Source organism: Diceros bicornis, chromosome 14, assembly GCF_020826845.1.
Source record: "Diceros bicornis minor isolate mBicDic1 chromosome 14, mDicBic1.mat.cur, whole genome shotgun sequence".
NCBI classification, from domain to species: Eukaryota; Metazoa; Chordata; class Mammalia; order Perissodactyla; family Rhinocerotidae; genus Diceros; species Diceros bicornis.
The window spans coordinates 13128090-13155239 of record NC_080753.1 but is presented as its reverse complement, the minus strand read 5'-3'; the positions used below and the strand labels follow the sequence as shown (position 1 = coordinate 13155239).

General features: G+C 40.3%; 1 protein-coding gene across 1 annotated transcript in view; it reads left to right on the top strand.

The window, feature by feature from the left end:
• Nucleotides 1–27150, top strand: part of LRRC1 (leucine rich repeat containing 1) — a 124539-nt gene that overhangs the window by 38068 nt on the left and 59321 nt on the right. Inside the window, exon 2 of the mRNA XM_058554136.1 lies at nt 5439–5556. Within this exon, the coding sequence (XP_058410119.1) occupies nt 5439–5556 (118 nt within the window). The remainder of the gene's footprint in view (nt 1–5438; nt 5557–27150) is intronic.

Sequence of the window (27150 nt, the reverse complement as noted above, 5' to 3'; positions counted from 1 at the left end):
TTATAACAAATTATAACATGAACACCTGTAACTACCACTCAGGTTTTGCTGGGACTCCAAAAGCCCATTGCATGCCCTTCCTGATCATAATCCTCTCTCACACATCTGGAATTTCTAGTAGTTCACTAACCTGATTTTATAGTAATCACTAACCTGATTTTATAGGAATCACTTCTTTGCTTTTCTTTATACTTTTGCCACCTCTGTATGCATCTCTAAGAAAAATAGTTTAGTTTTGGTGATTTTTTTTTTCAACATTTTATAAATGGTATAATATTGTATGTATTCTTTTGCGTCTGGCTTCATTTGCTGAGTGCTATTTCTAAGATTCTCCCACATTGTGACAAACAGTAAGCTTTCATTTTCATTGCTGTTTAGAATGTCATTGTGAGAATATTCCTGTTTCAGATCTACTGTTAATGGGAGTTTGGGTTATTTAGTTTAGGGCTGTTATGAATAGTTCTGTCAAGCACATTTTTGTATATATTCTGGAATAATGTATGTGAGAGAGTTTTTTTTTTAAGGTGTATACCTAGGAGTAGAATTTCTGGGTAATAAAGTCATAGTCACTTTTTATAAGTCTTATAGAAAAGAACGTTGCCAGATGATGCAAATAATGTATACTGTAATAAGTATTAATCTTACCTTGAGATTAGAACCATTGATTTACCATTATCTTTACCAAGGAGGCTGAGCAAAAAGACAGTCCAAGTCACTGGGGACAGGAGTAGGAATGTGATGAGAGTTATATAGGATGGAAGGGGGTCAACATGTAGTTGAAAGGTTAGAATGCCTCCAGAAGGGAAATCTGAGTAAATTTGGTGTCATCATAGCTTGGAGTCAAACAATTTTCAGGAGTTTAATAACATTCTTTACACTGTTGTCCTCCAGGTGAATCTGTGACAGTGGTTTATGTTTTCTCTACATCACGGAGGAGACGTTTGGGCAATGGGGACACTTGACTGATCCTTGACCATATGGTAATAAAAAAGGACACAGCTCCTTTAGGACTGAGATTTCCTGTGTCCCTTTCTAAGAAGAAGGGAGGTACCAATACTCTACCAAAAGAGAAGGAAAAAGAATCTTTTCAAAAATGGAGAATGGGAAAAAGAAACATTTTGTTCAGCCAAATTAAAGACTCTGTATCTACTAAAAACATTGGTGGCTATAAGAAGACTGTGGTGTAGCATAACAAGCCAAGGCAATTTGGGTTTCTTTGCGTATAATTGTACAAAATGTGCTCTAAGTGGGCCAGTGTGCTGTAATCAAACATGGTGTAGTGGAAGAATGGTGTCTCTGTGCACCAGCACATGATCACTCCGTGCTGAGGCGCCCTGCCAAGACAGCTACATGAATTGTTCTGCATGTGCCCTGGCTAATCTCAAAGAGAAGGCCGAAGGGTTTATAGCTTGTGAAGTTTTTTCCCCTGACTATCTAAGGAAGTTGAAAACTTGAGCATTTAATAAAGTGTTAGTGGCATTGTGTCTATCTTATAAGAAAGTAGTTAATTTAAAGCATTTGTATGCCAAATTAAGATCCCATCAGGATGAGGGCAGGATTGAGGAATGGCTGTTTTCATTTTGAGATCCTGTCAGATAGGGTTGTTTTTACATCTGTGTGTGCTTCCCAAGTTGAATAAAGTAGTATTTGTGACAGGCTGTATTTGAGGATGCTTTTAACATGCAGGACAAAACCTAAATTGCTTGCTGTATGATTTCTACTGGATGTGAGAATTTGTGGGCTGTTGTTTCCACAGACATAAGACTAACTTATTCACTGTAGACCTAAGTACCTTATTGACTTGATTTCTTGTGTTATTTCTGAATGGTCCCTGAATGTATGGAATTGGGGATGGTTTTTGTGCTGTTGCTATTATGCTTTTCCTGGAAAACAAAGTGAACTTTTCATGCTTGAGTAAACACATTGATGCATTATGAAACTGTCAGACTCTTTGAACAATTGGCATAAGCTCAATTATTCAAATATGTGACTCTCTTGAATGGCTTTTGTGTAAGCTAATGCTTTAGTACAATCAGCATCAAGAAATTTCAATACCTTTCCTTAAGAAATTAAATCTCAGCTGTATGAAAGAAATCCAAAAGGATTAGTCCTTTCATTGAGCACTTTCATTATATATAGCTAATTGGTAGCATTCATTTGCTGAGATTCGTAGTTCATTTTATTTTAAAATATCTTTCCTTTTTTCTTAAAAAATAAAAGTAAAGTTGTTCATGCATTTTCCTTATCATCTAGCATAACTTCTTTTCCTGTGTTTCCTTTCTGTGTCAACATGCAGACATGCATAGTGTTCCTGCAATTTTGTCCCTTTTTTTGAATTATATTTGCATTGTAAATCTTTTTCTAGTTCTGGTCTTTATAGTAATCATTTTTGTTGCTTGCTTGATATTGACTTCATACTAATCGTTTTCCTTGACATGTATATTTTCCAGTTTTTCATTTTTACTGATAATAATGCGAAGACATAGTGTGCATTATAGCTCGTTTTTCTTATTTTCAATATTACAAGGACAGATGCTCAAAAGTATCATTATTATGTCAGTGAACTTGAAAACTTATGTTTTATGTATTGCCCAATTGCTTTCCAAAAGATGGTGCCTTCTTTTTGATTATATAAGTCCCTTTTACCAAAAAAAATTTTTAAAAAGATGATGTTTATTAAATATTAGCATCCTTCAAAATTATCATTCGGAGCATGCTGTAATCTTAGCAGAGACTTTTTCCTGTGTAAATTCTGTGTCTATTTTTAGCAAAGTAATATATGCAAATAGTTTTTTAAAAGTCTAATAAGCTGTGTAGTGTGACAGTGAAGAACAGTGGCCTCTCACCTGCCCCCCTTCCCCACTCCAGTTTCTGGCTTTTGAGAACCCTTAGCTCTTGGCCATTTCCACTGATATTTTCCTCCACATTGCTAAATGGCTTGCTTTTGCAGTTTGATTTTTTTTTTTTTTTTTTCAGTTTCTGGTTATCTATTGATTTCCTTCTGTGGAAGAGGAGACTTAACACTTAACAGTTTCTTTCCCATCCTGTCAATATCGATATAACATAATTTTGGTTTTATCCATATGTAGATATTAAAATATTGTGACTGTAAGTATTGTTCAAACCAAATCTTATATTTATATTATGATTCTTATACTTTGTTTTTCCTGAAATTAGTAACTCCTTCCTTTTTGGTTGCTTCATTTTCTCTGTTCCTGTTTCTGATTTATCACCAAACAAATCTTCTCGATACTTCCAAACACATCAGATCATCCCTCAGATGTGTTTTTCTTTCTTTTGTTCAGAACTTTCCTCTGGGAGCCTTCGTCTTTTCTCCAGTGTAGACTCGTTGCTCTTTGGGTCTGCTGCTCAACTGGCATCTTGGCGTTCCCTTCACTGTTTAGTCCTTTGTCCTTTGGTCCTTTGCAGTTTCCTTTGTCTCTCTCTTTGTTTTGTGATTGTCTGATTTCTGGGTCTCAGATCCTCCTCCTTTTGGATTTACTTCCACATTTTGATTGATTCCTGTGAAAGGTGTAGGGAAGATAAATTTTTTGAGGCCTTGAGTATCTGAAAATATCTTTATTCTGTCATCGTCCTTGATTGATAGTTTGGCTGGGTATGTAATTTTAGTTTGGGAATAATGTTTTCTTGGAATTTTGAAGGCATTGCTCCATTGCCTTCTTACTTTCAAGGTTGCTGTGAGTCCAGTGCCATTCTGATTCCCAGTTTTTTTTGTTATGACCAACCCTTCTCCCCCCTCCCTGTGCCCCCCAGTCTCTGGAAGCTTTTAGAATCTTATTTCTGGAGTTCTGAAATTTTATAATATTCCTTGGTACATGTGTTTTGTCATTCATTTTATTGGCCACATGGTGGGCCCTTTCAAACCTGAAATGCATGTTCTGCAGTCCCTGTGTTTTCTTTCTTTGGAATACCTATTAGTTGGATGTAATACCTTGTAGACTGATCCTCTAATTTTCCTTTCTTTTGTCTCTAATTCCTCCATCTCATTGTCTTTTATTCTCCTTTCTGAGGGATTTTGTTAACTTGGATTCTTTTGTTGATGCTACAATATTTTTTAGTTTCCAAGAGCTTATTTCTTCTTTGAAGCTTGCATTTTGTGGCATCATGTTGCTTCATCTTCTTTCTTTGACGGTATTAATTATATTTTTTGGTTGATGAAGTTTTTTCTGCCCCCTGCATCATATTTGTTTCTTCTGAGGTATGTGCATGTGCATACTCTGTTGCACGTTAGGAGTTTTCCTCAAGTGTCTGAGGAACTGTGGCTCTGTTTAAATGAGAGATCCAGGCACTTGAAGAAAAAAAAAGATGATTGGAAGCTCTGTGTACATGGGTGGGGCTTATAACCTGGGGCTACTCTATAGTGTAATCTGAGTCTGCAGGTCTGTTCTCATGCCTGGACGCCTGGCTGCAGGAAGAAGGGGTGGGATCTCACTGAGCAGGCTTTGACTCAGTCCCCCTGTTTTTAGCAGGGTGCCTGACCCCTGCCCTCAGCTATGTTTAGAGCCAACTCTTCTTGAGGGGAAATTTCTAGTCTCCTGCCTGACTATGCAGGGTAGAGAAGAGGATATGGAGACCTATCTATTCTTTACGTGTATTTTTTTGACCAGTTCTCCTTCCTTCAGAGGTACCTGGTCCTAATTTCTTACTGTCTGCTCACTCCTCAGGCTTAAATTTTGACTTTGTTTTGATTCTCGTGTTAGTTACCATTTGCTTATCAGTTTTCTAGCTTCAAGAATTTTGTTGCATATCTAGTTCGCTTTCTTGTCCCCTCTCATTTTTAATTGTCTTCATGCATTTATTCCACATTTTTATACCTATATCCATCTCTATGTAAATTTCCTTAGTGTCATTTTAGGACAGTTATTAAAGGGTGGGGAAAAAGGCAGGTGCTCAGTCTGCCATGGTTAATGGAAATACCCAGTGCAGGCTCTTTTTTAGATTGGTTAAAATACTTTTTTCCCCTCCACACATTTGGGGGATATTTATATATTTTCTGATGCCCAGTAATTCCTTTAAAAATGTCTTTAAAAATATTTTATCCTAATTTTCACATGTTTATTTCACATTGCAGATTTAGCATCAATTTCCATAAGTAGAAAATGTGACCACCTACTGGATAGCTTAAAGGAGTACTTATTATACTCGTTGAGTTACTTATTCACTTTTAAACTTTTCATTTTGAGATAATTATAGATTGATACAGAGTTGCAAAAATAGTACAGAGACATCCTTTGTACCCAGTTTATCCCAGTGGTAACATCTTCACATGACTATAGTACAGTATCAAAATCAGGAAATTGACATGGTGCAATTCTCATTAATTTTTAAAAGACATATTTTTAAAAAATTTTATATTGGACAAAAAGTTTATGTTGCAAATATATGTGAGACCCATGTGAAATTGTTTTGTCTTTCAGCAATTCTTCCAGCTAGTCAAATTACGAAAGCTTGGACTTAGTGATAATGAAATTCAGCGGCTCCCTCCAGAAATAGCAAACTTCATGCAGCTGGTGGAACTTGATGTGTCCCGAAATGGTAAGAAAAAGATTCCACTTGAATTGTCCATTTGTCTCTTCTGATGCGAGCGGCAATTTTTTGTACATATAGATGGATTAAAGTTGCTGGCGGTGCTTTTCCTGATGGTTGTGGGAAAGCTATGTATAAATTTTGGCATGAAGTTAATGCCATTATTGAATAGTTTAGTCAACTATTTAACAAAAAATTTTCGTAACATAGTTTTTAGAAGATAGCTTTCTCAAAGTAGGTTCAGTCTGACTTAGAGTGTTCCCTGGGAAATCATGTAATGGAGCACCCTCATGTTACTGCACGTGGCATTGAGGGCTGGTGGCGTGGTCATCTGTCCAGTGCCTGGGGGTGGCCAAGGCAGGGGGAACTGCCCTGGGGAAGGGTTGCCCTCTCCTGCTGTGGCTCAGTCGCTTGCTGTGCTCCTGTGAGAATCTGTCTCCCTGCAGTGAACAGACCTGCCTGCCTTTCGGGCATCTCCTGTCAGTTTAATTTGTTTCTAGTTAGGCCACTGGTAGGTCTGCCCACTTGAGTTTGTGTGGTATACTTGTGAGTTTATTTTGATTTCCAGATTTCCCTATCATGTTGCTTCCTTTTTACTGAGCATTCTAATAGGGTATTTATATCCTGTTTAACCACTCACGTTTAGGTGGGTTCTCTGGTTTGATCTTGTGTTTTATAGCCCTAGAGCACTCCTGGTGGGCTGGTGCCCTGCTGGTTATAGTGTATTTGATTAGTTACTTTAAGTTAAAGTGGCAGCTCTCGGTGGTCCTGTCTCCAGTGATGGAATTCAGCTCTTGAAAGGACTCTGGTATAATTTCCTCAAGATAGGCCCCAGTATCCTCTGAATTATTTATAAAAATGGTAATCTTTTTCCCTCTCTCATATTACATACTTGTTTTGTTTTGTGTTTTGTTTTTGCCTTCCTACAAAAGTCTGTAAGTATCTTCTCAGGAAACCTCAGGTTCGGATCTTTTAGTCTCCTCTCCTCCACAGAAACTCCAAGGCCCAGATACAGTATTTATCTGTGGGTTATTATTATAAGGCAGCAGTGATAATCAGTACATGATTAAAAACACGATGAAGAAAAAGTGAGTCTACTCCCCACTTTTAACAGCTTTTATATTGCTGTCATCAGATCCCATAAATTGGAAACTGTCTTTAGGCCAAGCCATGTTCTGGACATAGAATCTACTTTTATTTTTCATGAGAATTATTTCCTTCCTTGAATGTACTGGAAAAAGTGAAAAAAAGTATCTTGAGGGGCTTATTTTACAGTGGCTTCTTTGGTTGCAGGGGACCCAGACCTGCTTAGGTAAAGAGGATTTCATTGTAAGGATGGGACATTCCAACTGACATTCCAAAAGCATTGGCACGGAGCTTGAATCTGACACCATCTGAGGGGTTTCATGGCCTCTGTTTTAGAGTCTTAGTGTCTGTTTAGTGTCTGCTTCTGTTTGTGGGGGCTCTGTTCTTCCCTCCCCACTGACCTCCTCTCTTGGAACCACCTCTCCAGACCCAATTTGTTGTGGTCTCTCTCCATGCTCTTTTTGGCTTCTGTCTCTGCTGTGGCATCATTTTGCCAATGACAGATTTCTAAGTGCAGAATGGTTGGCCCAGCTCATCTTTTTAAGCCAACCATAAGCCATAAGCTACAGGTCACTGGACACCCCAAAGATCAGCCGCGCCAGCTCAGGGGTGGCAAATAGTGCAAAGCCTGGGCCAGCCCCTCAGCACGGGCATTGTTGATGGACGGCATCCCTTACCATGGAGTGTGGGGTGGGGCAGGTGCCTGAGGCCGGAATTGCCTCTAAGGCTACCCTGTATCACACTTATCTAAGGTATACGTAATTGAAACTGCTGTCTCTTGTCTTAGCAATTATCTCAGTTCTAAAAACTGGCTGGCTGTTGACTCTGCAAGGAAGCAGTGACTTGGTACAATGGTCACTGAAATCATACAATCTGAAGAAATAAAATAGCAATTTTGAAATTGGCATTAGAAAGGAAAATAGGCAGGGGTCCAGAAATACTTGAGAAAGAGGAGAAGTATTGGCTTTCATTATTAGGGACAGAAAACACAGCCTGAAAGTTCCTGTCCCGTTATTAACTCTGATGGGACGGGATGCTCTGCAGGAAGTTGGCCTGGTCAGCTGCCACTTTGAGCAGTTCCCACGTCAACTGTTTCTTTTCAGACATTCATAGCTAGGAAGAGGGGCTGTGTGCCTCCTCCCAGGTGCGCGTTTATACCTCCCAGCATGCCGACAAAAGAAGCTAAGCTTTCACCACGTCGGATCAGGACACCAGGTTTCCTCTCCTCGGGGTACCTCCCTCCTCTCTTGTTCCTTCCCCCATTTTCAGCTTTTCCTTCTGCAGACGTTGGAGTTCTCTGAAGGATCCTGCAGATCTTTCACCTTCCTATCAGTCTCTTTTAAAAATGCTGAGGGGAAGTTAACCGCCCCCTTCCCCTATTGGCAGAGCCTGGCTCTGGCTCAGTAGTGTGAAGGGGTGTGTGTGTGTATGTGTGTGTGTGTGTGTGTCGTGGTGGTGGTGGTGGAGGGGGCGGTGGACAGCATGGAGGAGGATGGCAGGTTCAGGGCTTTCTCTGAGGCTGTGAAAAAACCACACAGGTGACAGAACAGAACAAGGTCACCATTGATTGTAACCAGTAGGAACATGGGTCTTGGGCTATTTCCAGGTCAGGCATATCTCACTGTGCTTCCTCTCTCATCTTTTTGCAGATAGAATCACATTAATATGAATTTCCTAGGCAACTGGGTAGGTAAATAAAAGTCACATAGTCTGCAGTGTGAGGGGCAGTGTGAGAACCCTTACTTTGTATGGCTGCAGGCATTGGTAGGGGTTTGGGGCTCGTGTCTGGAGGCCTGTACGAGCCTCTAGTCTCCTGTTGCCCCAGCTGAGACTGCCCCCTCCAGGAGCAGAGGCTGTTCCTTTGAGTCCTTGCCCAGTCCCTGGGTTGTAGCAGGGCCATAGCTAGGGCTGACCACTGTCGTGGCAGGCCCTTTACTGGCTTCCTCAGTTCCTGATTTTCCAGAGAGCATTGCTTGACCATGGAGGGGAAAGGCAGTGTGTTGGTATCAGACCATTCAAGTCCATTGGATCTGTGCTTGTCTAACTTGAACATGCAATCAATTACCTTAGGATTTTGTGAAAATGAAGATTCTGGTGTGGTAGGTCTGGAGTGGGGCTGATGTTCTGCATTGCTGAGAAGCTCTCAGAGGATGCCAATCCTGCTGGCCCACCAAACATGCCAAGTAGCAAGATCTTAGATGTCACCACCCACAAGCCCACTACTAATATTCCTTCAGCAGCTTCGTGTGGTCATGAGCACAAATTTGCTCAGCCTCTGGCACCCCCGCACCTCCCATGTGGAGGGTGGGAGACCTTCAGGGTATTCCTGTTAAAGGGAAAGATGCTAGAGCTGACTTACGCTCAAGTTGACTTTGATTCCAGGAGCAAAATTAGACCTTTCCTGATGTCCCCTTGCTCAAGTGAGGGAGAAAAGACAAGTTTTGTGTTTCTCTCCCCAAAAAAATCTGTAAATGAGGAGGAGAGAAGTTTTTACAGGCTCATTTCCTAGGCCAAGAAGAACTGCCAAGACTTCCAACCCTGACTTTTGCGGCTTTGTTTTCTGATGTTTCAGGCACAACGTCAAGGGAATCATATGTTGTGTTAGAAGAGAGAAGAGTGAGCTTAGGGAGGCAGAGGGCAGAGCTGACGGGTTATATGTAGACTGTGGGGGCTTTCTGAGGTAAACGTGGAGAGGCTTGGGGTGAGCACAGTGTGTATGGTTTTGTCCCCAGAATGGCTAGGTGTGCTGCACAGAGAGGACTCTGGGTGGGAGCCGGGCTCTGCCATCAGCACCCAGCTGACCTTGGGCAGGCTCCTCCCCACGGAGTGCTGCCTGGTTCTGTGAAGGAGTGGGACAAGGCCCTGCTTCATGCAAACCCAGTGAGAGGGGAGGAAGGTGACAGATTTCTCATGTCCTAACTTGATGGGTTGTTTTTTCAGTCAGGCAAATAGCTAAAATATATATGGGATAAAAGAAACTAGGCGTTTCCACTGAACGTGGATTAAAGGATGATTGGAGTATATGAAATTGGTATCAGAATATACCATTAGAATGTTGTCTAAAAAAAGCATATGGGCTCCGAACTAAGGTGTGAAGCAGTTTTCTGTGGTGAAAAGCATACGCGTTAATGCCTGGACTTTGTCTGTTTTCTCTGCTCACTGATTCTTAGCTGTTCGAGGAAAATGATCTTTGGATATGTGAGAAGTTGTATTACCCTGAAGTACTATCTTGCTATCCAAGAACCTAGGGCAGACTTTCTTAACATCACGAATCCTGCCCGAAGGGTTAGTCATTTGAAATTTATAGTCTATGCTGTAATTTAACTTCTATCACAGTACTATATCATTATTCGTTTAGTTGAGATTTTCCCAAAGTGTAAGCATACACCACTGATACTTCTAGAGATGATTTTAAGTGGTACTGCAAAAGAGCAGTTTTTAATATTGAATTATGATGAGAAAGTTATCCTTTTTTAAAAAAATTTTATTCATTTTGGATTGCTTCTGTAAAACTTAGTAACACTATACCATATTTATTGTATACATTTATCTTCTATATCTGGGGGTGAGAGCTTTATTCATGTTAGTGATTTAAAGAAATTTGCTTTACAAATAAGTCCTACTCAAATTTAAAAAGACAATTTAAAAGAAATGAGGGAAATAATAGAGTACAGGTGCTATACCAGTACGGCGAAAATTGTGGGCTGTGAAGCGGGGATGGCTCAAGTTAAGGAACCACTGATTAGCGTTAGCAACCATGTCAAAGGCGTCGTGAGTTTATTTCACTGCTGAGGCGATTGCCCACAGAAAAAGCATGACTTGAGACTGCACACCCTGCTAATTGCTTTGCAAACTTGAGTTAACGAGAAACCGAGAGGTAGTTTTAGTACCGATCATCGCTAGTGCCAAGACCACACTTCAGGCTAAGCAGAGGAGCAGCCCGTCTGCCAGCAGCGTCCTCGCCCCACAAAGTCTGGAGGCCAGACTTCGGTTAAATGCTTGGATTGGTTGTCCTCTGTCCAGCCGCGAGATGCTCGTCAGTGTCTGTGGTCTGTAGCTGTGAATTTGTTCAGTGACATCTAAAGCCGATTTTGAAGCCCGCTGAAATGACCTTGTATAACATCAAGTCCTAGTGCTCCTGAAAAAAAGCTCATTCTGGCAAGCAATGAATCCAGTGTGCCTAGAAGTCTTTCTCCTTAGTTATGAACAGTTAGCCTTTTTTTTTTTTTGCAAAAACGACACACACCCACACCACAAGTGTGGTTGCAGCCGGTTTTTACCATGCAGACTTCAGACCTGCCACAGGCGATCATTGTTCTCTCTGCTCTCACTGCCGAATTTGGGCCCACGTTTAGTGCTCTGTTTCGCCTGCTGCTCCAGTGGCTGGACTTAATATTACAGTGGGTGAGTTTTCTTGTCACCGTCGCTGTTCAGATATTACAGGAGACGTCCGAGGGAGGGAAGCCCCCCATGTCCCCCTCTACTTCATGGCTGGAGAGCCAGATTCTTCCAGCCAGAGCCTGCTTTCTTCCTTTTCCCATTGTCTTTTCATGAGCCTGATCTCTGTCTGAACTTTCACCTTCTCTTTTATTAGGAAGAAGGGTTAATATAGAAAAAATATAACTGCCTTTTACTCACGTTTTAATTCCAGATAATAATAATTATTTTTAAAGTGGAGGTGGAAAGAAATTGGGCTTCTGGGATGTTTTCTAATCACCTTTCCATGCTACAAACGGTTTTTTTCAGGAAGCATTGTTTAAATGTGAAGATGGGTAGAAACCATTTTAAACACTGAAAAAGTTGGAATAAACTTTACGAATGGATCCTTCTCCTCTTTTTTGGACTATAGAGAAACATCAATGATAAATGAGCAAATAAATCTGAAAATCCATTACAGTTTAGTGTTACAGATTGTTAAATCAGAAGGGCAATTCTTACAATAATGCCTTTGCTCAGAATGTTTTTGGAACTCTTTCGGAATTTGCAGTGTATTATTTTGCATATCCTCAGACCAGTAGTTTCACTTTTTAGAATGGATTGGTTTTTAAAAACAGCCAAACATTATTTAATGCCAACTTAGGTAAATAAACCAAGACGCTGACGATCTTATGTTACTCCAAATCTGCTTCAGACAGCAGTTTCAGAAGGGTTCCATAAAAATTTTGATCAATGGAAACAACTCTGAAAAACACGTATTAACTACCATGTTGGCTACTCCAAAGGGCAGGCACACCTTTAAATGTATTTTCCAGTACATCTGTTCTAAAAATACAAGGACAGGGCTTAGAACTTCATGACCACATCTTCTATCTAAGAGTCCATTGTAGCTGCAGACAAAGTTTTAGAGTTTCTCTTTCAGTATTAGCTGCCTTAAAAAAAAAAATCGAAACTTGCTTCTAAATTATACATAAACCAATATGGAGATAGGCTGCACATGATTCCACTGGGTGGAATCAAGTCTGACTATCATATTTTTATATTCAGATAATCTACAGAAATTAAACCTTTGATGTTACAGATCCCTTTTGTTGAGCATATTTAACACTTTTTGCTTGTTTTTTTTTTTTGTTTTTTTTTACCATTCCCCCAAATATCTGAGTCCTTTTAGCTCTCACCTAGAGTGGTCTCTCTAGGTTGCCTGCCTGGTACTTGTTTTGCCAGAATGTATAGAAGAATAAACTATTGTTATTTATTATATTTAATTTCCTGTTACCAGAAAAGTTGTGACTGGATTGAATAAGTTGTAGGTTTATACAGCTTTCTTTCTCTCTTGCTTTTTTTTTTTTTTTTTTTTTAGTTAGCAGGTTTGTAATAGAGACAGTAACCTCTGAGTTTGAGAACAACACCTCTGAATATATTTTTTAGGTCACCAAGCCCTTCAGTTAGTCCTAGGTTCTCTAAATGCTTTGTCTATTTTAAGTAGCTCCTTATCTTCCTCCTCTTCCCTCCCCACTTCATTCATTCACTCAGTGTTTACATGCTATGCTCTACGAAAGTTAGATGCTGAATTTGTCAGAACAAGGGTGTTTTTACACAGAACCCATTAAGTTAGAGAATCAAAAATAATTGCGGGTATCTCCTGAAAGAAAACAAAACCCCAGCCTGTGGGATGACAGTTTCTGCTCACTTTTTAATTAGGCAATTTATGTAGGTATCGGTCTGACAGTTTCCAGCTCTAAAAGTGACTGATAATGAGCGGCCATTTTGCTTCGTTTTGATTTTGAGGGCACCTGTCTTGTCATGTGAATCTGGCTTGAGCCAAGTGATGCTGAGCCTCCAGGCAGCAGAAGGCTGGATGGCATCTCTTTGTCAGGGTCGTGCCTGCAACTTGCTGCGGTGACTGCAAACAGTGCTCTGAGCTTGGAAAGGGCTGAGGGAGCCGAGAAGGGAAGAGTGAATGAGGAGCAGTAGCAAGTAGCAATGCAACTTGAGGATTATACATAGAAATGAGTCGATTTTTAAACGAGCTTTATAAGTGCCGAATAAATCCTCAATCTAACATATCTGCTCAGAGCTAATACTGAGTTATGATTGGGAATTCTTTTTCAGTTTGAAAAAGCCTTGCACCCTGGCCTTTTTTTTCCTAATGCTTACGGTTATCAACTCGAGCCCATAATTATTATTTTTTTACTTCAAGGAAAATTTATTGAGCACCTACTATATTTGCGGATGGCTCTTTGCTGATTTCTTCTATCCCTTAAGGAGATAAATCTACAGGCACAACAGACATACGTAAGGAACTGCACGCTGACGACTGTTACACTATTATATAAAGACGGTGCTCACGGCACACAGAGAGGTGTCAGTAACTGAAAGTGAAGCTTGAAGGAGGAATGGGGCACTTTTAGTTTGAAGTTGAAACCAGACAGTCTTTAAAAATTCTCATACTTCATGGGGGCCGTCCCGGTGGCGTAGTGGTTAGGTTTGTGCGCTCCGCTGCGGCAGCCCGGGCTTTGCAGGTTCGGATCCCAGGCGTGCACCCATGCACTGCTCGTCAAGCCGTGCTGTGGTGGCATCCCGTATAAAGTAGGGGAAGGTGGGCACGGATGTTAGCCCAGGGCTGGTCTTCCTCAGCAAAAGGAGGAGGATTGGCAACAGATGTTAGCTCAGCACTAATCTTCCCCACAAAAAAAAAAAAAAAAGAAAAAAATTCTCATACTTTAGTTGCGAATTTGGAGAGAGTTAATGAGTGGATTCCTCAGCTGAGTGTCATTGTTGTTTGTTGGGAATTTTTTCAAATGTTTGTTATAGATTTACAGACTCAGCAGTATCATTGAAAATGCAAATGTCTCAGTGCTTGTCTGTTAGATAGTCACTGAAAATTTTAAGATTCATCAAAAATCAAAGCAGCAGCACCCAGTACATCAGGATAAGACCTAAAAGTGTGTGAGTTGTCATGGGATTCTTTCTCTTTTTGTTGTGTAGCTGATTAGTGTGTTGTAAAGGATTTGTTCTGCCAGGTGAAATGCTAAGCTCTGTGCATTAGTCAAGATAGACAAACTATTGATCAAAAAATGCCAAAATCTCAAGAGCTTAACACAATGAGGAAGTTGATTACTGCTCAACTTATAGTCCAGTGTGCGTGTGTTTGTTGGGGGTGGCGGGGAGGTGGGTGGTGAGAGGCTCTGCTCTGTAGTCAGGGATCCAGGCTTCTTCCTTCTTCTGATGCTGCATCTTCATGCAACTAGTGGCCTCCAAGGTTCTCAGGCGAGGAGGAGAAAAGGGGGGATTGTGCCTGGGCAGTTTTTATGGGCCATGCCCAGAAGTGGTGTACATCATTTCCATCCATGTTCTGTTGGCAGTTGTATGTTCCCAAGTTAACTGAAAGGAGCTGGGAAATGCAGTTAGCCATTTGCCCAAGAAGAGAAACGTCGCTATTGGTAAGCACTAGTATCATCTGCCACGACTGGCATTTAATTGAATTCTGGAATTATATGATTTTATGCCACTAATCACATGCAGGCCTAGTGTACACACACACACACGATTCTGTTTCACTGTCACAACCTTCCAGTGACTGACACATTTATAGGAAATTCAGATGCATGCCCAAAGAGGACAGGGTAGCCTTCCTTCTCACATCTACATAAAAATGTATCAACCCGGGCATAGATGAACAAGATTGATGGTCACTGATGCTAATAGTTAGCATAAAACCTATGCAAGTATGCACAATGTTTTCCAATTTGAATTTTTTGGAAAATATTTTAAAATATATTTTGAAAATTAGAGTTTTATGTTTGAGGAATGTTTGAAGCACTTGCTGTAGGCAATATGGGGTCATTAAAGGTTTTCAAGCCAGGGATCACCATCTTGGACAAGTTACTTAACCTCTCTGTGCCTCAGTTGCTTCACTTGTAAAATGGAGATTATAAGAGCACCTACATCATGGAGGTATTGTGACTCTTAACAGGCTGTGTGTGTAAGATGCTTAGAACAGTGCCTTGTACATAATGAACACTCGGCACTAGTGGATGTAATTAATCCTGTCATTGACTTGCATTTTGGGTCTTGAAGATCTGAACTAGGATTGTGAGGGTAAGAACACTGGGCAGGAGTTAGGACACAGCAGGTTTGAAGGATAGAGTGATACAGGTGAGGGCGGTTTCTCCCTGAGGTGATGTGTGGACGCTGTGTACCATGTGCCAGGCACTGTGCTGTTTCATCACACTGGTATTTCATCTAATCCACACACTAATCCTGTGAGAGGGGTAGAAGCATCTCAGGATGACTGATGAGGAAACTGAGGCTTGAAGAAGTTGTGATGTGCCCCCAAATTATACGTCTGGTTAATGGTGGAAATGAAATAAGAAACCCAGAAGAGTGGCATTTTTAATTATTTTTTGGAGCATGTGGAAGGTGATACAGGTAGTAGGGCTGATAGTTTTAGATTTTGAAAGAAAGGATGTAGACAATTTTATGACTAGGTACTCTGAATTTTGAGATAACAACGGGCAAAAGTCATCCTAAGATATTTAAACGTGTAAAAATCTGAATAGTGACTGAATTCAACTACTTGCAGAAGTGGCACACCCTAAGAGATGGTTTGTAGATTTTTTATGGCCAGAAATGGAACGTCATCTAATGAAAGATAGTAGGGCTTTCCCAGTAAGCTCTGATGTAACGCTTCCAAGGTATATGTGCTGTCTTCGCAAAAGATTGATCTGTTGCCAGAAGTGTAGAACAAGGAAAGCCAAAAACTAAGACTGTATGGGGTTTTCCCTTTGAAAGAAAAGTAAAGAGATTAGACAACATGAATGTCTCAGGTCCTTTGGAAGCAGCTGTAGGCCTCTCCTATGGAGATGACTTTGTCATCTCTAATTGTTAATAGTTAAGATCATCTCATGTTCTTTTCTCAGAGTGTGAATATTCACCACGCACTGTGATGGGGCGTTTAATTCTCCATATGAACACTGAGGAGAGGTGATACGCTGACATGTTGACATTAGTACCTAGTGCCATTGGCATTCCGATTGATCACTTGGTCCCATATGAATTTTCTTAGTGTGGCATACATTTTCATAGCTCTGTCTTCTCTGAGCAAACTGTCACTGACCTGGCAACTCATGACTCTCACCTAATTAACCCACCGAGGTCCATCTCACCCATGGTATACGGCATGAAGCTCTGCCTGGAGCAGCCAGCGAGATTCCCTCTTTGAAATTCTTCTTTGCAACATAGAGTAGCGCCAGTTTAGCAGGTTTCCTTTTTTTCTTGCTATAGATAAAGTGAATTATATTTGACCTGTCTCTGAGAAGACCAAGAGGAACACCTTTCTCTGAGAAGGGTAGAGAAACGAATTATTAAGATTATTTCATTTCCAGCTTATTTTTTTTTAAATTTTTTTATTGATGTTTTAATAGTTTATAACATTGTGAAATTTTGGGTTGTACATTTTTGTTTGTCCATCACCATGTATATGTCTCCCTTCACCCCTTGTACCCACCCCCTACCCTCATTGCCCCTGGTAACCACAATACGGTTTTCTCTGTCCATGTGTTGTTTTATATTCCACATATGAGTGAGATCATACAGTGTTTGTCTTTCTCTTTCTGGCTTATTTCTCTTAACATAATACCCTCCAGGCCCATCCATGTTGTTGCAAATGGGACTATTTTGTCTTTTTTTATGGCTGAGTAGTATTCCATTGTATATATATACCACATCTTCTTGATCCAGTCATCAGTCAAGGGACATTTAGGTTGCTTCCACTTCTTGGCTATAGTGAATAATGCTGCAATGAACATAGAGGTGCATAAGCCTCTTTGGATTGTTGATTTCAGGGTCGTTGGATAGATTCCCAGTAATGGGATAGCTGGATCATTGGGTATTTCTATTTTTAATTCTTTGAGGAATCTCCATACCGTTTTCCATAGAGGCTGTACCAGTTTGCATTCCCACCAGCTGTGTCTGAGGGTTCCTGTTTCTCTACATCCTCTCCACCATTTGTTGTTTTTTGTCTTGGTGATTATAGCCATTCTAACAGGTGTGAGGTGATAGCTTAGTGTTGTTTTGATTTGCATTTCCCTGATGATTAGTGATGTTGAGCATCTTTTCATGTGCCTATTGGCCATCTGTATATCTTCTTTGGAGAAGTGTCTCTTCATTTCCTCTGCCCGTTTTTCAATCGGGTTGTTTGTTTTTTTTGTTGTTCAGTTGTGTGAGTTCTTTATATATTATGGAGATTAACCCCTTGTCAGATATATGTTTTGTAAATATTTTCTCCCAGCTGGTGGGTTGTCTGTTCATCTTGATTCTGGTTTCATTTGTCTTGTAGAAGCTCTTTAATCTGATAAAGTCCCACTTGCTTATTTTTTCTTTAGTTTCCCTAGTCTGGGTAGGCATGTCATCCGAAAAGATTCCTTTATGATCAATGTCAAATAGTGTATTGCCTATATTTTCTTCTATGAGTTTTATAGTTTCAGGTCTCACCTTCAGGTCTTTGATCCATTTTGAGTTAATTTTTGTGAATGGCGATAGCAGATGGTCCACTTTCATTCTTTTGCATGTGGCTGTCCAGTTTTCCCAACACCATTTATTGAAGAGACTTTCCTTTCTCCATTGTATGTTCTTAGCTCCTTTGTTGAAAATTAGCTGTCCGTATATGTGTGGTTTTATTTCTGGGCTTTCAATTCTGTTCCATTGATCTGTGTGTCTATTTTTGTACCAGTACCATGCTGTTTTGATTGCTTTGTAGTATGTTTTGAAGTCAGGGATTGTGATGCCTCCAGCTTTGTTCTTTTTTCTTAGGATTGCTTTAGCTACTCGGGGTCTTTTGTTGCCCCATGTGAATTTTAGTATTCTTTCTTCTATTTTCGTGAAGAATGTCATTGGGATTCTGATTGGGATTGCATTGAATCTGTAGATTGCTTTAGGTAATATAGACGTTTTAACTATGTTTATTCTTCCAACCCATGTGCATGGGATGTCTTTCCATTTCCTTATGTCATCATCGATTTCTTTCAATAATGTCTTGTAGTTTTCATTGTATAGGTCTTTCACCTCCTTGATAAGATTTATTCCTAGATATTTTATTCTTTTTGATGCAATTGTAAATGGTATTATCTTTTTGAGGTCTCTTTCTGTTAGTTCGTTTTTAGCTTACAGAAATGCAACTGATTTTTGTAGGTTGATTTTGTACCCTGTGACTTTGCTGTAGTTGCTGATTATTTCTCATAATGAGTTTTCTAACGGATTCTTTAGGGTTTTCTATATATAAAATCGTGTCATCTGCAAATAGTGAGAGTTTCACTTCTTCATCGCCTGTTTGGATTCCTTTTATTCCTTTCTCTTGCCTAACTGCTCTGGCCACAACCTCCAGTACTATGTTGAATAGGAGTGGTGAGAGTGGGCAGCCCTGCCTCGTTGCTGTTCTCAGAGGAATGGCTTTCAGTCTTTCCCCGTTGAGTATGATGTTGGCTGTGGGTTTGTCATAAATAACCTTTATTATGTTGAGGTACTTTCCTTCTATACCCATTTTGTTGAGACTTTTTATCATAAATGGATGTTATATCTTGTCAAATGCCTTCTCTGCATCTATTGAGATGTGGTTTTTATTCTTTGTTTTGTTGATGTGATGTATCACGTTGATTGATTTGCGGATGTTGAACCATCCCTGCATCCCTGGTATAAATCCCACTTGATCATGGTGTATGATCTTTTTAACGTATTGCTGTATTTGGTTTGCCAATATTTTGTTGAGGATTTTTGCATCTATGTTCATCAGCGATATTGGCCTGTAATTTTCCTTCTTTGTATTGTCTTTGTCTGGCTTTGGTATCAGGGTGATGTTGGCCTCGTAGAATGATTTAGGAAATGTTCCATCTTCCTCTATTTTTTGGAATAGCTTGAGAAGGATGGGTATTAAATCTTCTTTGAATGTTTAGTAAAATTCACCGGAGAAGCCATCTAGTCCTGGACTTTTATTTTTTGGGAGGTTTTTGATTACTATTTCAATCTCTTTCCTTGTGATTGGTCTATTCAGATTCTCCATTTCTTCTTGGTTCAGTTTTGGGAGGTTGTATGAGTCTAAGAATTTATCCATTTCTTCTAGATTGTCCAATTTGTTGGCATATAATTTCTCATAGTATTCTCTTATAACCCTCTGTATTTCCGTGGTATCCATTGTAATTTCTCCTCTTTCATTTCTAATTTTATTTACTTGATCCTTTTCTCTTTTTTTCTTAGTAAGTCTGGCTAAGGGTTTGTCAATTTTGTCTATCTTCTCAAAGAACCAACTCTTTGTGTCATTAATCCTTTCTACTGTTTTCTTGGTCTCAGTTTCATTTATTTCTGCTCTGATTTTTATTATTTCTCTCCTTCTGCTGACTTTGGGCTTTGTTCTTCTTTTTCTAGTTCTGTTAGGTGTAATTTAAGGTTGCTTATTTGGACTTTTTCTTGTTTGTTAAGGTGGGCTTGTATCACTATGAGTTTCTCTCTCAGGACCACTTTTGCTGCATCCCATATGGTTTGGTATGGCATATTTTCATTTTCATTTTTTTCCAGATAGTTTTTGATTTCTCCTTTAATTTCATCAATGATCTATTGGTTGTTCAGTAGCCTGTTGTTTAATCTCCACATTTTTGTCACTTGCCCAGTTTTTTTTTCATGGTTGATTTCCAGTTTCATAGCGTTATGGTCTGAAAAGATGCTTGTTATGATTTCAATCTTCTTAAATTTATTGATGCTTGCTTTGTTTCCCAACATATGGTCTATCCTTGAGAATGTTCCATGCGCACTTGAGGAGAATGTGTAGTCAGATGTTTTTGGATGCAATGCTCTGTATATGTCTGCTAGGTCCGTCTCGTCCAGTTTTTCATTTAATTCTAGTATTTCTTTATTGACTTTTTGTCTGGATGATCTGTCCATTGATGTAAGTGGGGTATTAAGATCCCCTACTATTATTGTGTTGTTGTTAATGTCTCCTTTTAGGTTTGTTAATAGTTGCTTTATGTACAGTGGTGCTCCTATGTTGGGTGCATATATATTTATCAGTGATATGTCTCCTTGGTGGAGTGTCCCTTTTATCATTATAGATTTCCCTTCTTTGTCTCTCTTAACCTGTTTTATCTTGAAGTCTGCTTTGTCTGATATGAGTATGGCAACACCTGCTTTCTTTTGTTTGCCATTAGCTTGGAGTATTGTCTTCCATCCTTTCACTCTGAGCCTGTGCTTGTCTTTAGAGCTGAGATGTGTTTCCTGGAGGCAGCATATTGTTGGGTCTTGCTTTTTAATCCATCCTGCCACTCTGTATCTTTTGATTGGAGAGTTCAATCCATTTACATTTAGGGTAATTATTGATATATGAGGGCTTAATGTTGCTGTTTTGTCACTCATTTTCCGGTTCTTTTGCATTTCCTTTGTTTCTTGTCCCGTTTATTTTGGACTGCCAATTCAGTTTGGTTGTTCCGTCTTATCACTCTTTTAGTTTTCTCTTTGTCATATGTGATTTTGTTTTGATTATTTGTTTAGTGGTTACCTTGAGGTTTGTATAAAAAATCTTGTGTATGAGATAGTCCATTATCTGATGGCCTCTTATTTCCTTATACTAAGTCAATTCAATCACTTTCCTCTTCCCCTTCTAAGTTGTTCTTGTTATACCTTATTCTATCTTGTGTTGTGGGTGTGTGTTTACAGTGATGAGGTTATATTTATTTTTGGTGAATTCCTTCCTTTGATCTTTGATTTTGGTATTTAAGTGGTTGCTAACCTATTCCGGTAAAGATCTACTATTTTTCTGATTTTGTTTACCTGTTTTTCTCCTTGCTCCAAGCTTTGTATTCCCTTTCTTTTCTTTTTTTCAGGCCTGAGGGCCTTCTTGAGTATTTCTTGTAGTGGGGGTCTCGTGGCCATGAACTCTCTTAGCTTTTGTTTATCTGGGGAAGTTACTATTTCTCCATCATATATGAAAGATATTTTTGCTGGATAGAGTGTTCTTGGCTGAAAGTTTTTGTCTTTCAGTATTTTGAATATATCATTCCAGTCTCTCCTAGCCAGTAAAGTTTCTGTTGAGAAATCCGCTGAGAGCCTGATGGGAGTTCCTTCCAGCTTATTTTTTAAAGCACATGTTCATTGTGGAGAACTAAATTATTGAAAGACCAAGAGAACGGTATGACTCTTTATCATGAGAATATTTATTGGGTGCTTGTTGTGTACCAGCTATGAAGCTAAGTGAACACTTGATGTGTATTATCTCATTTAATCCTCAAGCTTGCTCCGAGAAGTAAGCTTGCACCCTCTTTTTAAAGATGAGACAACTGAGTCTCAGGTTAAAAACTGTCCTTGGTCGCAGGGGCCAGTGAGTAGTAGAGCTGGTATTTGACCCCAAGTTTGTTAGACTCCAGAACCACAATTCTGTCTCCCCAGTATAAAAATTTTATATTCTACTACCCGGAAATAGTCATCATTAATGTTTTTATGTATTTTATTTATCTGTTTTTCCTTTTCATTACTTGTTTCACAAAATTGGGATTTTACAGCACATAGATATTTCTGTCTTGCTTTTATTCACTTAACGTAGGTTGTGGACATTTTCCATACTATTAAACACTTAAAGTGTTTTAACAAGACAGATTAATCAATAACTCTTTCCTTTTCATCTTTCCGGAGAAAATATGATCTGATCTGTGACTTTAATACCAACAGGAAGCTATAGGTATCAAAGTTGTGTTGGTGGAGGATAAAAACCGACAAGACAGGGGAATTTCCAGAAGGATATGATAGGTTAAAAGCCATCCAGACAGAGTGAAGAAAGAGGTGAGTAAGCAGTTTAGAAGTCTCTACCTGATTTAGGATTCTTGTGTTGATATAAGTCAGGGAGGTGCAACTACCCCTTAGGGCCATGTGGATGCAGAGGTACATATGGAAAGAATGTGGGCAGAAGCAGACCAAGCATAAATCCTCACCTGATTTTAAGGTACACTGAAGCAATCAGTTCTCCGTTTACCTAACATATGTTTTGTTTGTGAATGTGCTCAGTGAAAGTACCATTACACATTAATAGTTGATGTCTTGAAGTATTTAACTTTGTTGTTCAACCTTTGTTTGATGGTGTTGCAAGTTGAATAGGCCTTCTTCTGTGCAGCAGGCCTGATGAATGTTGGGTCAAGATGAACAAGTGGCTTTGGGCAAATTAGACAAAAATGGGAGGAACAAGTGCTGGTAAGTTGATACGCATCCAAAACAAAAGGGAGCCCAGAGCTGGGGGGAACTGGAGTAACACCAGAGTGGGGAGGGGACTGAGCTCTGTCGGCAAACCTAAGTTGAGGAGGCAGGAAGCACCTAAGGGAACTGAGTGGGTCACTGGCGTTCCTCACTTCCTCATCTAACGCCGACTGTGCTGTCTGATGGGACACAGCATGGCAAGGGCCTGGACCAATTTGAAGTTAGCCGTAGTTGAGTCAAATGCACAGAAAGGTGCTTTATCGCAATCACAGGGAACACCTCTGTTTCACCCCTACTCACCCCATGCCTCCCTACTTTTTAGATCTTCACTCTGTTCAGGGGCTTTGCACGTTGATGATTAGAGAGAAAAGGTAACTACTGCTGTTCCTCTACGTCAAGGCCCCTGACTTTGGCTTTTGTCATGGACTTGTCAGCCTTCAGATTTGACCAGTTGGATCATGGCAAAGAGATCTGCTCCCTGTGGCTCACTGGCATTTTCTGAGCAGAGGTTTTGGTCTTCTGGAGCCCTTTCCTCCTGCCAGTTGAATTTATTTCTATCTCTAAAATCCCTCTTCGCTGTGCTAGCAGCTGTTCTGAACCTCCTTGGGATCCAAATAGGAAGAGAGAAACTCAAAGAAATGTTCTAAATAAAAGCAGCATATTTCATTATGAAAAGCACAACAAAGCACTAGTGAACATATGTTTCACTGAGATAAGAGTCACAGAAGCAGGAGCAGAGTTTTAGAATGAGTTTTATTCATTTCTTGAATATTTAACCAGCACCAGGCATTTGAGTTCTCTGCTAGGAGCTAGAGATAGCAAGTTAGTTTAGTAATGGCTCTCAAGGGATTTAGGGGGCAAGGGTGGAAGGACCATGTCCATCTGTGACGACAGGACAGTGCAGAAAGTTCTGTCTCGGGTATGCCTGAAGGAACCCAGGGAGCGGAGTCTGCATCACTCCTGGGGAAGGGAGGAGTATTAAGAAAGCTTCCTGGGAAAGATGACATGTACCCAAGCTCTGAGGAACAGGTAGCAGGTAGAGACAAAGAAGGACATTTCTGGGTACATGAAATAGCATGAGAGTGAGTTGGAAGGGTTGAAATAGCATAATGAATTTGGGAAATGGAAGATATTACTGGAGTGCGTGGCAAGAGATGAAGCTAGAGAGAGATTGATGGCAGCGAGGTCATGAAGGGACTGTGTGCTTGGCTAATGAATGTTTTCTTGAAAGCCATGGGGAGCTACGAAAGTGTTTCAGCAGGGAAGTGGCTCATGTGTCACCGTGGCACTAGCAGGGAGCATGGAGTTGATTGAGGGGAGCATGGATGCAAGAGGCCAGGCATCCATGTTGGGGGTGGAAAGACGGGAGAGGGGATCAGGAGAAAAGGAGATGCCGGACCAGGCATGAGGGTGACTAGTGGGAAGCTTGCTGGATATGGGGGGGTGGGGAGGAGGGCGAGGGAGAGGTCTGGGTCTGGCTTAAACTCCCACTTCCCACCACAGGAAAGATGGAGACACTGAAGAAAGGATCAGATCTGAGGCTAAAAGATGAGTTTATTTGTGGGATGTGGGGGGTGAGATGCCTTGGGGATATCTAAATGGAGATATTCAGTAGGCAGCTGAATATAAGGGTCTGAGGCTCAGGGGGCATATTTTAGCAGGAGATAAAAGTTTGGAAGTCATCCATGTGTACGTGATGGTTGAAGCCACAGGTATGAATGAGGTCACGCAAGGAGGGTGAGAAGATATGGAGTTGGAAGGGCACATGAGCATGCAGAATATCACCGTTTAAGGGAAAGCAGAGGAAGAGGGGCTCTTATAAGATACTGAGAAGGAACAGCAGGAGGATTTGTCAGCAGCATTGACTGGTATTGTAGAAGAGGCCGAGCAAGAGAAAGCAGAGGAGTATCATCACATTAAACATCATAGAAGTGATTGATCCTGTAGGCTGGAGCTATGGCTTGCAGATTAACGGATGAAGTCATTGTCATGGATGAAACTGTCCAGGCACAGGCTGTAGAAATGCAGGACCTTTGGGGGCACCATCATTACAAAACTGATGAAAAGAAACTTGAGAAAGAGACTGGGAAGGAACAGGCAGAGAAACAGAAGACTCACAAGAGCTTAACCGTGTAACCAAAAGCAGGGAAGCACATCCAGGAAGGCTGTAGGTAAAGTGGAGCGGAATGGTCAATAAACGTGCACTGAGAAGTTTCCATTAGATTTGGCATCTGGGAGGTCATCTGTGATGGCAAAAGCAATGTCAAAAGTGGTTTACAGCACACATTGCTTGTTGTTTTATGCTTTTGTCTTGACTCGCTTTGAGACATCAGAGGAAGGCTTGAAAAACACCAGCAATCACCATTTCCTGGAGGAAACAGCAGCGATCACTGTTTCCTGCTGGATCTGCCAGTTCTAAGGGTGTGAGCGATCGTGATGGTAGTGTATGTCTTGGACAGCTAACCATGATACAATTAATGGAGGAATTTCATAACTCTCTGGTTGTAATGTGTATGTGTTTGGTCAGTGTCTGGCGTGGGAATGAGCCATCCAGGCATTGCTGCTGCCACAGAGAGGCAGACCCAGAAGGCAAAAGGTGGGGGTAACCAGTCACCAATATTCTTTTTCTGGAGTCTGGTCATTAGCTATGGTTGGGACCAGTGTGGACTCTGGACATTTTAAGCCTGGTTCTTCCATTTTAAGTGCTGAGGACCACAGACAGGTAATGTTTCCTTCTTCTAAGACCCTTTAATAATTGCATTTACCCACTGTGTTTCCAAGTTTATTTCACTTTGTGATTTTTTTAAAAATTATAAAAGCAGTGTATGGTCATTATAAAAACTCAATGGAGGCAAGTGAAGAAAAAGTCAACAACCTGCCCTTCCCACTTCTAGACCCTCCCACCATGTCACACTATATTGGGCTTATTTTTATGGTAACTGTCTCCCTCACGGGATCATGAGATCATAGTGGGCAAAGATTGTGCCTCTCTTAGTCACCTGTGTCTCCTCACCTTCTGCCACATAGGCGGTGCTTAGATAATTGGATAAATGAACGAATGAATAGGGTGATCTCTTAGGCTTTTCCTTTGAGACCGTTGCTTCCATCCCTTCCATTGTCATTTCAGAGAGAAACTGGGTATGAGAGGAAAGCACTTGTTTTTGTCACTTTTTGATTTGTAAGAGTGCTTATTATATGGATGGCGCAGTGTAACAAGGTACAGGGTCTGCAGCCTCTTTATCCAGCCTAGAGGTGCAGATTTGTTGAATTATGTGAATAATCTATTCATAAGCTGGTAGATGACTGGGAGAGAATAAATCAGAGATGACAGGCTTAGTTAGGTGTGATATTTATAATGCATCTTAAGTTCTTAAAAAGAAACACATTGGAACTTCTACATTAAGTTCCAACAGTCTAGGGACTGTGCATTCTCTGCCTGTCAGGCACTGGAGTGTTATCACAAGTACAGCAGATGGGAGAATTCTGCCCAAGCAATGACAAGCTACAGTCTACCCTCAGAGAAGTCAAACAGTGTGAGCAAAACCACATTCGTAGGTTTAAAAGGGAAGATGGAGAAATGGATGACAAAGGCCGGTAAATCACAATTATCAGATTGCAGGAAAAAGGGCTTGCAGGAGTGATGAGAGCAAGAATTCTTTCTACCTAGAAGTTCAGACTTCGGATTATGGTCTTTCTTCCTTCACTTGGAGCAGTGTTTCTCCATGTGGGTTCTGGAACTGCCTACATTAGAATCCTTGTTAAAATTGCGTATTTCCACCTTGTCCAAGGACTATGCAATCAGTATTTCCAGAGCAGGACCCCTGGAGTCTGCATTTTAATCTACAGGAAGACTCATGTCAGTTTAAAGTGGAGCTAGGAGCTACTTATAGAGGAATGTAACAGAACTGAAACAATTCCTGACGGGGTCAAGATCCTAAACAGCATTTCAGCCAAAAGGATGTCTTTACAATCTCACCTTTCTTGCCTCAGCTAAACCCGTAGAATAATGGCTTAAGTGCACAAGATGATTTTTGCCCAGTCCAAAATTCGAGTGTCTATTATAATAACCCAGACTACCCCTCAGCAAAAGCAAACATTTCACCTTCTCTCTCCCCTTTTTGCCCTAAACTTGGCTTGGGGGAGCCTGTGAGGATTGCTTTAAGACATGGATATAGAACCAAACTTGGCTGTAATATATCATCTTCAGAGTGAGATTCCGTTGAGATGCAGAGTATATTTTATACTGGTTCTCAGTCTTGAACTTTCTATAATTCATAGAGACACGATTGGTTCTGCTAGATTTTCTCAAAGCGTTGAGATACGAGAAATACTCATTGTAATTCTAAGAAAGAACTCCAAAACGTTCATCCAGTGGCGGCGCGAGAATATATGTGTGTGCCTCCTATGATGAACACTTTAAGGGGATAATACCAATTTTAATGTATAAGTTTTGATGTGTTTCTTTTTAAGAAGTTAAATGCATTATAAATATCATACCTTTTCATCTGTCAGTTGACAACTTAGAATTTTTAAGCCGTTGAGCTCTTTTTCTACAGTATTTCTTTGAACTCTATAGACATGGTTTTGAGCTCTTTAGAATAACTTTTACACTCTGTTTTCCGGTTTAACCTTTTTTTTTTTTTTTAAGGTTACTTTTGATAAAAAGTGTACTTGTATTACAGATAGAGAATTTCTTAAAAATTGGTTTTATTTACAAATGGGAAGGAGGCGGTTAAAGCAGTCCCTGTTTCCGTCCTCGTCCCACCTCTTCCCCGTCTTCAGCTAAACAGCAGATGCATTGCTATTTGACCTCTCCTTTGAGGCCAGCAAAGCCTGCAGCGCAGTAGCCTTTCA